Source organism: Strongylocentrotus purpuratus, unplaced genomic scaffold (assembly GCF_000002235.5).
Source record: "Strongylocentrotus purpuratus isolate Spur 01 unplaced genomic scaffold, Spur_5.0 spur5_scaffold_3, whole genome shotgun sequence".
NCBI lineage: Eukaryota > Metazoa > Echinodermata > Echinoidea > Camarodonta > Strongylocentrotidae > Strongylocentrotus > Strongylocentrotus purpuratus.
This window is the reverse complement of record NW_022145609.1, coordinates 30,152,522-30,168,583: the sequence shown is the minus strand read 5'-3', so window position 1 is coordinate 30,168,583 and position 16,062 is coordinate 30,152,522. Positions and strand designations below refer to the sequence as shown.

The 16,062-nt window shown below is 36.7% G+C and overlaps 1 protein-coding gene across 1 annotated transcript in view; it reads left to right on the top strand.

Annotated features, from left to right (window-relative positions):
* LOC581867 (doublesex- and mab-3-related transcription factor A2) overlaps window positions 1-11,016 on the top strand; it is a 34,669-nt gene extending 23,653 nt beyond the window's left edge. The window contains exons 2-3 of the mRNA XM_781845.5: window positions 5,222-6,191; window positions 9,021-11,016. Coding sequence (XP_786938.3) covers window positions 5,222-6,191; window position 9,021 — 971 coding nt within the window. The 3' untranslated portion in view covers window positions 9,022-11,016. The remainder of the gene's footprint in view (window positions 1-5,221; window positions 6,192-9,020) is intronic.
* The last annotated feature ends 5,046 nt before the right edge of the window (window positions 11,017-16,062 follow it).

Sequence of the window (16,062 nt, the reverse complement as noted above, 5' to 3'; positions counted from 1 at the left end):
TGGAAACAAGCTTATTACATGGCGTTTGTCGGATAATGTCAGCTTTGCTTTTTACTCCTTTCCCAGGTGTTGAGGCGAATAATGTTGTTCTCGCTTAAACGGTTTTTGTATCTCCCAAAGCGAGGGGCGTTTGTTAAACACCGGACTCTTATTTCTCCACGGATAGTTTATGCAATGTCTTTTGACAACATCCCCGCTTATGATGATACGGGCGGTAGCGATTCAAAGACGGGTCCCTCGGTATTCAGATAGCGGCGTCGGGTCGGCGTAGAAGCGAACCGCCGTCCGCTGGGAGCAGTTAAGTATCAACACCTTCGTTTCTCTCCCGCGCTTTTACACTCCCTTTTCTCGAAATCTTCTTCCACAATATAGAAACTGATCCATTTAACACAATTTGAGTGATGCGTTTAGAAAATCTCTGCGAAGAGTCGTTTTTAGGGGGATGTTAATACGACACATTTGATCACTTCACCTCAACGAATCCGCCATGTACGTCTACCTCACATTACGCGTACTTGCCAATTTGAAGAAGGGCGAGTGATTTTTCCTATTGCACGTCATATCGATATATGGGAGAGGATTAAATCGCATTTAAGTCAATTGATTAGATTACAGAGGAGGTGACATGGTGAGTTATGATGGCACTGATAGCTAGCTATCTTCACTTGTCTAGATTGGCATCTTGGTTGTAGTCTTATTAGGTCGAGGCTCGTTCTCTTTTCACACCTTTCTTCACTCCTCGTCATGAAGGAAAGGAAAAACCTGAAAATACAAGATGGAACTTGACCTCCAGAATCCCTGCCTCGACCAGAATGACCACAAACACTAAACCTGTCAAATCCCTCTGAACAAAATCTCTGAAAATCCTTTAAAATATTTCGGCTTCCCACCGTCACTGGTCAGCTGACAAGAGGATTTCATTTTTTTAATTTATTGATTCATAACTATCCGTTTGGTGCAGTCTCATAGGTGATGATCCGTGATGTGTTCGACCAAGGACGAAATCCATTATCTTTTCCCGCCTTGTCGTTCGGTCGTCAGTTATATACATCCATAAAATCTAACACCGGCATGCATGCTTTTTCGTTTCTAGACAATTCCAATGTTTTTCAAATATTTTAACCCGCATATCGGTGTATATCAAATCAATCAATCAGACGAGCAGCATCTTGTTTCTACATCTTGATTGTTTCTTTCTTTCTTTCTTTCTCTTTCTTTCTCTTTCTTTCTCTTTCTTTCTCTTTCTTTCTCTTTCTTTCTCTTTCTTTTCTTTCTTTCTTTCTCTCTCTCTCTCTCTCTCTCTCTCTCTCTCTCTCTCTCTCTCTCTATATATATATATATATCTCACACACTCTCTCTCACACACACATACACACACAATTACACCCTCTCTCTCTTCCATCTCTGTGTTTCTCTCTCTCTCTCTCTTTCTCTCTCCCTATATATATATATATATATATATATATATATATATATATGTATCACGCACACTCTCACGCACGCACACACACACGCACGCACACAATTACACCCTCTCTCTCTCTCTCTCTCTCTATCCCATCTCGCTGTTTCTCTCTTTCACACACGCACACAAGCACACGCACATACACCTTTTCTCTCTGTCTCTCCGACAGTGTAAAAAATAACGTATCCCATCAGCGAATAAGAAATGAAACTGGAGTCTCAATTTGTATTCTCATTAATAATTCCGTTCGATAACTATTCTGTAATCAAACAAAATCAAATCCGTATGCATGATCATACTTAATGTTAAAAACAAATATAGGCCTCATATAAAAATGAAAAACAAAATGTTAACATTCAGACGTCTGCCGACTCTTTTCAATAATAAAAAATGAAAATAATCACAAATAACAATAAATTGGAGTTAATAGTACTGATACATATTTTTTTAATCGAAATCATGTGAATTTCAGATTTACAACTCACATGATTCTGTTTTCCATATAATATACCGGAAAATCAAGTTTGTTAGTTGATATTTGTTCTGGCATAATGGCTTTGTTACCAAACTTGCGTATGAATGCTGATGTGAATTTGGTTAAGTGGCGCCTGGCCCCCTTTTAGTGAACTCGTGATCTTTAAAAACTGAATAAGGACCTCAATATGATATTGAAGAAAATAAAGGGGGAGATGGGAAGATAACTGATGCGTGCCATATTGTATGAATCAGACTCTTATAGCACAGTTTCACATTTTACACATTGTGAACTTCGCACGTCCTCAATTCAATTTTCAATTATTGTATTCGATTCAAGATGACACATATTCTCTTCCCCATTTCATTTTCGAGAAAGGGTTGTTTTCACGGTGATTTGGCTTCTGACAGTCAGTGCAGAAAAGGGGGAAATAGAAATTGAAAAATATTACGATTGTTCTTCGCTGGCTGGCTGTACCTCTTACACGTCTAGAGTCGTCGTATGACAGGGTGCATACAAAGCGAGAAACATACAAACCCTTTGCAGATTATAGTGCTCATAAAAGTTTGTCAAAAGACTATTTCAACTTTATCGGAGAAACAGATTTGAAAGTTCGTTCATATTAATGGTTGTATTTGAATTGTCTTTGATGATAGAGACAATTTGATATTCCTCGTGATTATGTTACGACAAATTGAATTATAATAGCGTTGATATTCCGTAATTGAAAAAAGGCGTTTTTCTCATGTGATTATTACAGTAGGTCAGTTTATTTCACTGTTTTGTTTTTCCACTGAAAAGTTTGAACTAGAGACTCCCTATTACGTTCATATATTGAACGAAGAATTATAGGCTTATGATTAATAAAGCTTAATTTATCAGGATAATAAAATCTATAAATAATATAAGTGAATCGACTGTAAATCTGTAATAATCATGGCTCAGTGGTAGAACAGTGGTCTCGTAACCGGACGTTATTTTACAAATTTAGAACATTATTTTACAAATATGTTACTTTTTTTTCTTTCTTTTAACTTGGTTTCGAACCGAGGGGTTCGAAACCAAGTCGATGCGCTGGTTCTCTTCGGTAAAGCATTATTACTCATTACCAAGTCCCCCGCATACACATGCTTTCTTAGCAGTCAGGTTAAACAAACAAAAATATAATCAGAGATCTCCTGTCATATAATTTTGTCGAGATCGAAAATATTAATAAAATGCATAATCCATTCCTTTTTCAAGAAGGTTTTACTAGTTTACTAAAACATGCCGAATAAAATCTGTTAAGACTTGCTACAATTTTCTTCCGAACATCCTAACTATAGGTCTATTGATATCTTCGAATAGTAAGAGTAAATATATCAAAAGAATAGTAAGAAAAAGAGGCTTTTCAAACTGGAAAAATAGGAAGTCAAAGAAGGATTTAGACTAGAATATGACAAATAGGTGTGAGAGGGTTAGGCGGTCGTGCTGTGCTCGTCCGCGTACCACCATCCTAAGCGGAAAGGCTCCCGTAGCTCCCCGGGTGAAATGGACAATGAGGCAGTGGCTCGACAGCTGCTAGGTCTACTTCGCCCGAGACACGCCTGGCAAGAGAACCAAGAGATGCCGACATTTTGATATCAACAAACAATGTCACATAACAGAGGAATAATAACCGTCAAAACACTGGGAAACATTCACTTCTTTATCAACTCTTCCAGTTGCGACTGTGTGCTTCCCACGTAAATAGGAGAGATTGCTTACGCTCGTACACAAAGAAAGTATAATCCTTCTTCTTTGATGTGTAAGCAAAAAAGGACATAGCCTTATGTCGGGCATCATGGTTCAAACATACCGCTCTCTGTCTTGTCACGTGCTCGTACGACCAAGATCCATTTCAATGATCAATATGTTACAATGAAAAACGAGTCTTCTATGACGATGAAATTAAGTGAAAACAAGACCGTCCGTCCAAGAAGTTGCTTTTCATTCTTTTCCTATACAATGTGTACTCACCCGTATTTTTATTCGAGATGAATGCATTGAGTGACTTCATGTTAATATTAACGGCGACTTGTAAATTGTTTGCTGATGGAAAAATAGTTTTGTGTACAAATTAACATTGACCACCTTGACTTAACATTAACAGATGTCTTGAATGAATCCATCATTTTTTTTATTTTACTAATCCGAGCAATCTTATCGAGAGGTTGGTAATGATGTCGGCATAACAGCTTTTCATGAATTCCGAGTATTAATTGAAATCGTTTTTCACTCCGCTTTGTTAAGTATCGTCATTCATCATAATTGTCAATAGACTAATGATAAAAGCTTTAATTTTTTTATTTAATGATTACAATTTGTGTTATTTCTCCGCTCTGTTTTAGGCAGCCTTATATCACGTATATTGTTCATATTACAAACACGATTTACGGATTGCATTGATATTTAAAGCTTTAGCATACTCATGCAAAATTAATGTAGAGAATAGTAACATTTTAACTTCTGTCATCGTACCCAAACAAGCAAATACATAAATCACAAAGTCATTCACTGACAACAAAACAGTTCCAGCATTTTATTACATTGAAGAAAAGACAGTGTTTCTATTGAGTCTGAAGAAGCGTCAATTTACAAGCCAAAGCCAACAGGCCGACAAGCATGACAAGGAATAACCTAATTATCAAACGATGGAAATTAGATTTTTGCTTCGCCTGTGGATATCTGCGTTTGAAGTAAAAACAAATGTATGAAATTGTCAGTTTATATGAAGTCCTAGCTCTTTGTTTCAAGTCTTTGCCAACCTGGAGGCTACTTTAGCTCAAATACCGAAGGAAGTATAACAGAATTAAAAATTACATTTCACAATAGAAACACTAAAACGTCATAATAAATTTGAAAAGAGAAGAGCAACACCGTCTCTGGCACTTACAGCTTTCGTGAAACCGTATGTTTTCATATTATTAAGATATTGACAATAACTTTTCATGTATTGAACTTATTGTTATCGTCGATGTATTATGGGAAGAAATAAGGATAAAGGATAAAGGATTACTACAAGATGCAAGAAATTTATTTATAATGACGTAGTACAATCTATCAACGAAAACTATATTTACTTCAACAACGAGTAGCTCACCGACTGGTTTCGCAACACTGTATCGAATCATTTTATATATTATATATCAGCACCGCATTATGAGAATTTCATTTGTTTTGTTTATGTTTAAAAATAAACAATAACTGTACTTATTCACAAAGTTCATTAAATGTTTTGTTTATATTTTGTGTGTGTACAGGAGGTGGTGCGGATCAGAAGAGAGCTCGTCTAGAGATCATCCGTGCTCCAGCCAGTCCGCCGTCAGCTAACCCTGCCCCACCCCACAGTCCAACCAGCTTACCTAATCAAGATCCTCGGGTCTCATCACCAGACACAAGGAGTCCACGTAGCGTCAGTGCAGGCACCATGTCTCCTACCAAGTCACTATCACCGGTGGCATCTCCTAGGATAGAGTCCGCAGAGCAGAGTGAAGTCATCAGGACACCAGGGTTTGGTATGATTCAACCAGGGTCTGGACTCGACTTTGAGCATAGCGAGGCAAGGAGGCTTGGGTTCATGCAACAGCAGCCGTCAACCACTGCGTCAGCTGCCGCAGCCCTTGCGTCGAGCTTGAGCTTCGCTGGACAGTCTGGACTTGGCGGTGGGAAGGGCCAGCGACCGCCCATTGAAGTACTTTGTCGGTTGTTCCCGACGCAGAAGCGAGCCGTTCTTGAACTCATGCTCCAAGGCTGCGACGGCGATGTCGTGCAGGCCATCGAACAACTTCTCAATTGCCAACGCGAAGTATCAGCTTCTTCGTCAACGTCGTCGACGCCGTCAACGGCATTGACCACAGACTCTGTCACGTACCCGACGACGGCAACCACCGTACCGTCGGTGGCCGAGCCACCCTGCATTGCACATCGCCCGTACTTGTCTACAACCCCTGTATGTACCGCAGGACTCAAGTCGGCTTTCTCTCCCCTTACTGCTTCTCATGATAAGACTCTGATTCAGCCACCGGTTACACATGCTGGGCTACCTCCCATGAGGCTAGCATACCCGTCATATCCCCGTGGAATCACGTTCTGGAACCCCTACACCTCTGCAATGATCCCAGCGGCTTTTGGTGTCCAACAACCAGCAGAGTGCCACTTCAATGGTATCATGGGAGGGCCGAGGAAAGACAACACCAGACCCAACGGTGCTTTCGGAGGAGGAAGTCCATGGTAAGCATCCATAATAGTGATGATACAGGGGTGTCGTTAGAGCCATTTTCGAATAGAGTGTACGCCAAATCTGTCAACAATTTGTTGAAAATACATGCCAGAGAACAAAAGGGCCTGTAATCTTAACATTTCGGGGGACAGCAGTGATTCATGATTTGTCGAAAGATCTCACATGCCGCATGCCGCATATCATGAACAATCATCAGCATCATCATTTTCATCAATATCATCATCGTTATCATCCTCATCATTATTCTCATCATCATCATCATCATCATCAATATCATCATCATCATCATTATCTTCCTCATCATTATCATCATCATCACTATTAAAATCATCATCATCAATATCATTATTATTTTCATCATCATCATCATTATTATCCTCATCCTTTTTCTTAACACACCTACTCTCGCTTCGTTAGTAGAATTGTCAACACTAAGAATTGTACAACAGGAAATATCCCATTATTATCTCTTTAAGATCTCAACTGAATCAATTTCTTGTTCCTACTGGCATCATTTTCAAAATTTGAAATTTAGTTAAACAATGAAAACTTTCTTGGTAAAGAACATGGAGAAGCAGGTCACGAGTTCAGGTGAAACACGGATGTAAGGCCGTTCCCCCTTTCCATCTTTTTATCTTTGGTTTCGAATATCTCTGGATATAAATCAAGAAAGTTACTAAATGCACTCGTGGAAGGAATTCATCTTGTTCACTATTCATGTCAAACCACGTTTTGTCTGTCAAGAATCTATTGAAAAATTCAATTCGTAAAATATCTCTAATGTAATACATTTTCTCTTCTACGTCCTTCGTGAATTTTCTCAAAAATATCCATGACTGCCCCTTATTTTGATTAATCAAATTCCATAAATTGTATATTGGGGGATATTATCCTAATACAATAGCTTCGAATAAGATAAAATGAAGGAACGGCCCCGATGGTATTTGACGTCTCTAAAGGGGAAAGTATAACCTAACGTTAAAAGATGGAAATAGAAGCAATTCATGGTAATAACCATTTCAAAATCTATACTGTACCTGTCAAAATGCAGCAATTACAGTCAATATTTTGTGGGAACGGGGAGAAGTACATAAAAGAGAAATGAAATTGGCGTAAACGAAGTCGGGTGGTACATTGATAGTGAAAATGGCCACCATGCGACAAATAAATACGACATGGGGTTCATTTGCTTTCTCTAGAAAATTAGTTCCACAAAAAATCAGGCAAATGTATGATTCAATTGTTACACCTTTTGACTGTTTAACTTCTTGCAGTGCATATTGAAAAATCGCTTAACCCACTCGTAGCGCAAAGGTCCGTTATATCCTTTAGAATCAAATGTAGGAATACATTGGGAAGACTGAAAGAGTTTATTTGTTGGAGAGCGAAGGACGAGCATTTGTGATTTGATTAACATCTTGTTCATCTGAATCAAAGTGTTGCTGACTTGCTTGTAGCTCGAAAATGCGCGAAATTGTGCGATTGACTCGAAGTATTTCTCGATAAACTTGGACATAGAGACAGAAAAGACCACATCCACTGATGTGATTCATGCTTTATTTGATAATAGATGGGATGTTTGGAGCGTTTAGTGCTAAACAGTTTCCCCAAGATTTAATTTGTTTTATAAGGTTCAGTGCCACAATGACACAGGTTGCCTCAACAAATCAAAATGCCTCATGCAAGAAAACCTTACGTTTTCCCTCTCTGCGCGGATCCTATTCTCTAAATATCTCCGTTTATAGTTTCCTTTTAAACAATCTAATCTAAATAATCGAATCGGTGGTAATTCAAGTGAGAATTCACGCATATTATGACGTGATTGCCCCTTTCCAGTTGATGTTGAAGTTATGTGACCATACTCGTGACTTCTGAACTTCACTTAAAAAAAGAGAATGTTCCCGATAAAAATATTAAAAAATCTCCTATGAATTTATCCAACTTTATTCTTATTCAGGCCATTTGATACAATGTGAATACTTTTTTAATTATGTTTTTCATGGTTGAAGTACAATAGCAATGTTTGATAATAATTGTATTGTTAAATTTTTAATAAGAATTTCAGATCATAGATTTTACATCTATCACATTCCTTGCTGCTTTTGTTGTTCAAAATGATAAAGTAAAAAGTTATTAGGAAGAAAAAATATAACATATTGAAATATATCATTTTCTACTACATAATCGTCATTATTTAAAAGGAGAAATATAACCATGGGGTTATAGCAAGATCCTGGTGCTTTAAAAAATTGTTCACATAACTGTTTATTTCGTAACATGATAACATTGATAAGAAAGATATTAATTTTAAGTTTTTTGTTGCGAGCAGTTTGGTATTTAATTAACACACTCTTACTCGTATCAAAATGATGATTTAGCTAACTGTATATTTAGGAACTCGTTGTAATATCTGATTGGAAACAATGATGTTATCATATTATAACAAAAACTCTTATATACCTTTATTGAAAAATGTAGAAATAGTAAGCATTCTCCTTACCCGTATGTAAGTTTGATAATCTTATGCATGAATTGAAATTAGTATATTTTGATGGTTATACTCTTAAAGAAGCATCTTATACATGTACGTTAAATAGATTTCCTAACTTAAGTGTGATTATAAACATGATAGTTAGGACCTCGAGATCGCATCATTTCATCCATTAGACCATGAATTCCTATATCTACTTTACTTACATTGCCTTATCTATTTATCTAATATTCATATTTGCTTTGTTGGTTTCTATGTTGTAAAGTGTATCTATATGATTAAAACTAATTTCTTTTCATTATCTTTCTTCTTTTTTCTTTCATCGCAGAGATCTTCAATAACTCTCCACCAATGTCAGCTGAAATTCGCGGAACTTTCGGGAAGATGTACTCCTTCAAAGAACGGCTCTTAGATGTATGATCATGATACTTTTGGAACACAAATGAGCAGGAATGAAAAAGCAATTAACTCTTCATACTTGGCCTACCTTAGTGACTACGACTATAGTTTCCTTGACGTCGGGAGCTTTTGAAGTGAACATCTAGACGGACATCGTTTCTAACATTTCGAGTACTCTGACTGCTTTAATGAGAGTGTCGTCTGGATTTAATGCTGTTGGTATTTTCTTCAAAGATAATGGAACTATTCAAAAGCAGAAGTATGTTAAGAAAGAAACTCCAAATTTCGATGCTTCTTTCAAGTGGAAGTTGGAGAACATTCACACTACGCATACTTTTTGAAGCTTTGTGCCATCTGTGGACTATTCCTCTCTCTCTCTCTCTCTCTCTCTGCTCATCGCCATTTTGCCAGTTTTGTCTAGCTGTTTTAAAACGTATCCTGATTGAACTTGATTTATGAAATGTGGATTTAATTTGTACGATGGCTATTAGCGATGTTGTAATCATATGAAGAATAACGAAATCATCAAGAATACATTCGTATCCATGGAAACGGATCATAGATTCTCATAATCTTGCGTCGATGAAAAATTGAAATGTTGTACAAAAAGAAGACAATTACCATCGCTCAACTCCTTAACGCATAAACAATTTGATTTCATTACAATTTATTGAACGAACCAAGCATTAAAACATAAGTTCGCGAATATGTTTTCTGGGCGTCATGCTTGTGGGGCAGAAATTAATTATGAAATGAATGAGATAGTGATAGCATGATCATTTGCATTGGTTTATAATAAGGATTCTTGCACTAATAAGTAAACTCTTTTTTTAGTGAGCTACAATCCTGTTTGAATAAAATTTTTGACCAGTACAGGGCGTCTATATAATAATAGAAATGTGTGATATTACCTTTCGCTTCTGATTGAAATACTAATATTTTAGATAAATTTCAACAACAGTTTAAGCTCAATTCTAACCCGACATTGTTGTCTTTAACAGGACGAACATCAGCTTGCCCGAGGCTTGCCTGACTTACACGTACGACAAATGTATTCATATCAGATTCGTATAGACACTGTCATACACAGTACTAGTGGTTATATTTGGTTGTAATGATGTTAGTTTGGTCGAAAACACAATGGGCAGAAACATAAATAAATATGAATTTGAATGTATTAGAGAATTTTTCGGTTAATGACTCTTGTATGGCGAATTGGCAACAATTATTAAGAATAAAAAATTATTTCACCAGGAAATTTAAGCTCTTTTATGAAACAGCATTTCAATTTTGTATTCAGTCGGCTTTTTTTTCTTCATTCTTGTATGAATATGTATTCAATAATTGACAATATTGAAAATTGTGTGAGTTTCTTTTAAATGGATGATAACCTGGAATACGATGTAATTGCAATGGATGGATCTAGATAGTGCTAAAGTAAACATAAGAGGAAGGAGGGCGGAATGTTTATGGAGGCTCGCCTGCCGTATAAATACTCTTCCAGGGTTTTTTTGTCTTCTTCTTTGGAGTTTTAACGGGGACAGGGCATTCACAGTCTTTAATCTATGCTTGATACGCCCCTGATGAGGATATAGGAACAGATTAAGAGTGAACAATAAGTGTAGCTAACTATATTTGTTTTAAGCGTCAGTACATACAGTAAAGTCAAGTCAAGTAAAGTGACATTTGAAATAAAAGCGTAGACATTTATTTATATGTGTACATATTGATATACCGTTGTATTTCTCCAAACTAAAAGGATCAGCTTAATTGTAACTAGTAGAAAAATACAAACTGTTAAGAAAATGCGTTGAACCGATTATCATTCGATTCTTAGGACGTGCATATTTTCATCTGTGTATACATATTGTATTGACAAAAACTAAAATTCAGTCGTTGGAAAATTAAAAGAAAACGTCAACAAATTCATAAATGAGTGATCGAAAATGTATTTATTGTCCTCATTCACCTGAAATATGGATTTTAAAAATATAATTTTTATATATGGATGGAGTGTGGTGTGAATATGAATAAATTGATTGCTATGTGCGTCCATAATTTATTCATAAAAGTGAACGAAGGTTATACTTACATTAACTTATAGCCCATCGATTTGTTGTCAATTTCGTTTTGTACAACTTCTTGAAATAGTCTTTAACCGAATTAAAAACGAGAAAAAAAAACTTCTGAATGATAAACGATTGAAATAATTTTATTAGATTTCACGGGAAGACATTCGTCTACTGTATCAGAGCTGAAGCGGCACGATCGGTGGACTAATTTAGGGGTTTTAACCTGAATTTTTTAAATTTCGATTCCATAGGTATAGTTCAATGATAATACTTGCAAGAGCTTCATGAAAGATAAAACCCTTCTAAAAGTCAGCAAAAGATGCTCTCTTGAATACCACTTTTTCATTTTTGTAAAAATTAGAAAGAACTTGCAAAACAAATACACAAAAATAATAAAGAAATCAATGTACAAAAATAATAATTCAGTTTCATTCGTATAATCAATAATAGGATATTTTAGAAAATACGCAAAATGGAAGCAAATATCGAGGAAAATAAGAAAAATGGGGTTAAGTGAGAGTATTCCGAAAAGATTAGTTATACTTTCTGCTATTGCATGGTAATGGCTTTGATATGATCGGTCAAGTAATGGATTTATTTGGTGTTTTATTGATGAAAGGATGTTTCGAACTTGTTTCATTTCAATGAATGGATAAGTGAATAGCTGAATGAATGAAAGAATGAACGAATGAGTGAAGGAAGGAAATAATGAATGAATTAATGAATGGATGGATAGATGGATGGATGGATGAATTTGATTTGATTTGATTTGGTTTATTGCAATGAAAGAACATGCAGCTGGGAAGCTGAAATTGCTCAATTTACAAAGTCAATGTACAACACAATAAACGGTCAAAATATGAATGACTAAAACATACGGCCATAAATCATGCATAATGAAATAAGATGAAACTCAAATATTACATCAAAATCTGAATATATTAAAAATATTAAAAACAATACGAATGAATGAAATGATGAAAACGATTATTCAAATAACATAATTGGATGAAAGTCGTCAATGAAATCTGAACAATTCTTTGACGGATGCACTTTCTTAGCATGCGATTCGACTATTTATCCACTTGTTCACCAGAAAATCAGTTTAACAAGAATTTATAGGCTTCGGGCTATTTAAGTGTACACCAACTATTAAGACGAGGGAGACCGGGATTCAAGGGGTGAGGGGCTTGGTGAAAAAGTGAGGAAAATGAGGTGTTCTTGAAAGGCAACTTCTAATTATGGAAGGTTGAAATGTTTTAGCAGCGTATAATGCTAATTGAACATGACCGGTGCATGAAGACAATGTGTTGATCTAGCACCCCTTAAGGCCATACCGGATGTGTGCGCGGGTCTCGTTTTCTTCACGATCACGGCCGGTGAGCGCTCTTAATTCGAGCCTTGACAAGAAGTTGGGCTCTCCGTGACAGCTCCTCGCTGTGCAGACAAATTGATTCCCACCCCCTAAATACCTCAACCATCCACCAATGTCACTCTTGTCCTTTTCTCCCTTCTTTCTCTCCTTTCTCTCCGGTTTTACCTTCTCTTTCTTTCACGCCTATTCTCTTTTCTATTCTCAATCGCGTATGATTTTCCAGTGTTGCTATTGTACAGGACGTCTTCAAACTGCATATAATATATTATACTAATCTTTAAAGAACACGGAAAGTGATATTGCTTGCATGAGGAATTTGTTCCTGACGTAGTAGCAGCAGCATTTAGATCGTCTAAATTTAACGTTGGTCTCTCCTTCTCTCTCCCTCTTTCTCCCTCTGTGTGTGTATGTGTGTGTGTGTCTCTCTCTCCCCCCCTTTTCTCTTTCTCTACTCCTCTCTCTCTCTCTCTCTCTCCCTGCATACACACACACGCATACAGGTAAAACGTGCCAACTGGGGATATCTTAAACTATGACATTGGGGATATTGAAATTTGAGGTGTTTTTATAAAGATTCTTTTTCTTTGTATCCCCACTTGGAAGTTATGTATTCATATGATTATCCCCGTTTCACACGTCTTACAAACCCACACACGCACACACACGCACATAAACACACTTACATCCGCACTCAATTTCTCTTCTTTCCTCATTCTTCGGTGCATGCATTTCTTCATTTCATATTTGTCCACCTTTCTCTCATATTCATTTTTTGTTTAGCCTGGTCAGATACCGAGTCCCTGGGGTGCTGCCAAAACGCGATGGATTTTTATACCCAGTCTGATGTAAATTTGAGCGCGAAAATGTACCTGCAAACAAGAAAAGTGAGCTCGAGGGAAGAGATACAGTTATATGCAAACGGAAGAAAGGAGACAATAGACGGGGGAAGAGGAGAGGAATGGCGAGAAGAGAGCGAGAGAGAGAGAGAGAGAGAGTGAAAGGGAGACATTAATTTTGTTTATTTGCTATACTCTTTTTAATTCTCAATAATAGAGATGGGAAGGTGACATCATAGTAGGCAGCACCTTCCAGAAGGCATATAGAATTGCTCAAGATAGGAAAAAAATGGTTTTATTATGTTTGTGGAGCCAACGTCCTTATTATAGGGTCACGGTGACAGCTTAGCTTAGCTTAATTATCAATAATAATGATGATTGTATTATGATAGGGATGATAATGATGATGATGATGATGATGATGATGAAGATGATATTGCTAATAATACAAATAATAATAATAATAATGAAATATTAATACCAACAATAATAAATGATAATACTGATGATTATGCTAATGATGCTGCTGCTGCTGATGATGATGCTGGAAATAATGATAATAACTGTTATAATATTTACAAGAAATAGATGTTACATTTAAATGAGGATTTGGTTTCTCTCTTGGTCAAGCGGAAATACACTGATGGAGGAATGATTTTCTTCATTGATTTTTATTGGTTTCCTTGACTTCATACTTTTTAAAATCTGTCACGGCAGTGGATTCCATATTATAGGGTCCGAATGTAATAGATTTCTATTAGATTAGTTCTAATTTGGATTACTTTAAGTTTACAGTTTTCCCAGGTTCTTTTTGGACAGGTTTGAATGATTGAGAAATAATCGAAACAATTAGGTGGCTGCCGATTCTTCGTGAGATCACACATAAGCATTGCAATAAATGTATATCTTTATTGTTTGAATATGTCTAGCACCTGCACATTATTGTAGTTCAGGTGCGTTGAGCTCTTGAAAGATATTATTCTTAAAAATCATTTCTGAAGGTTTAAAACAGGATTTGTTTGTTTGTTTGTTTGTTTGTTGTTGTATCATTATTCATGATGGCATTCTGAATACGAACTAAACAGAATGTCAGAGATTTTTTTTTATTCAGCTCGAGCCCTACATAGAACTAGAGCACAGAAGAATAATGAAACGATGTATCATACCACTTTTGATTACGAATATTCTGTAGCATTGACGCGACTGCTGTATCTTCCAATCCTCTGTGTGGCTTACCGGGCGGTCTGGGGGGAGGTGAAGCCAGGTGCCCGGTGTGTTGCTAGCAGCTGCTCTAAAAAATCATCAACTTTCGATCTTGCCCTAAACTGACAATTCTTGTCAGAGATCTGATTCCGGCAAGAAAGTGTGGGTTATAAGGAACTCAACCTCCATTTCCTTGATCTTTAAAATCTATTCTCAAAGAGTAACTAATTCAGATGAATCTCATGTAGACTTTCATCAATTCGCTTGATAATGACAAATGTTCATGTTCCTTTGAGTTTTCTGAAACAGGTGCTTTTTATAAATTTTTCTAGGATACAAATAACTTGATCATTCAAGTACACCTATTCCTCTTAGACTATAATGTGATGCATTATTTAAGAATATTTAATGATTCATTAAGCTCACCAAGTCGTAGCTTAAGACAATGGATACCATTTTCCTCCTATCTTCTCCATACTATAATATCCATCACAGTTACCCCTCCCCCTCCCTTCGTGCTTAGTATGTCAGCCCTTCACATGCCCCTGAACTCAAACGGCGCAACATGATACTGTATACTGATTTGATACTGTATTGAATACTGTGATGAGAAATAGAATCACTGAATGCTTGGCCTTCATGATACTACAATAAATCTGGGTTAGAAAAATTAGATCTAGATTTCTGGGAAAATCGATACATGATCATGATGCTTGTCACCTTCAGATAATCAAGTGGACTCTTTTTGAAATTGTTGCATTTTTACTCGCTGCCCTCCAGAAGAGTAGTCACTATCTCCTGTAATTCCCATATATTACGAATACCAGTGCAAAGCATAAAAAACATGTTCACAAAGAGAGAAGAAGAGAGAGATAAAGAGAGATAGAGAAACAGAGAGAGTGCCCCCTCTGCAACCCACCCCTCCCACCACCCACATACATTTTGAAATAAAAATTCAGGGTCTACACAATCATGTTACTACACTGTACAACATAAACTATATTCCTTTCCGGGGGATATTGGAATCTTTTCAAATATCTCGCCGCTTTCTGAAAATCGTTGATCCATTTCATCCCAGCAAAGTTCCAGTCTAGAGGGATGGGACTGGGCACGGATGGGGGGGGGGGGGGCGCCCCTTTTTTCCTTTAGAAATAAATAACATTTTCAATGATGGAAGTACAGTATGAAGAAACAAATTCTTCGGAAACCTCCCCCCGAGACTATCGATCATCATAGTATATTATTTTTCAAAAACTATGAACTAATAATTTTGAACTGCTCAAATAAAATAATTTAGTGACTATTTAGTGTCTCCTACAATATATGCATTATTCAGTTCACCTGTTCACGTCTATACTTGCAGACATCAAATGGATGCATTCTGACGAATAAAGGTAAGACCCTCAGGCAAATGAAATTACATTGCGATTAAACCCGTCTAATCGATATTTTTGCCCGTTAATCGGGGGGGGGGGTGTGCCACCG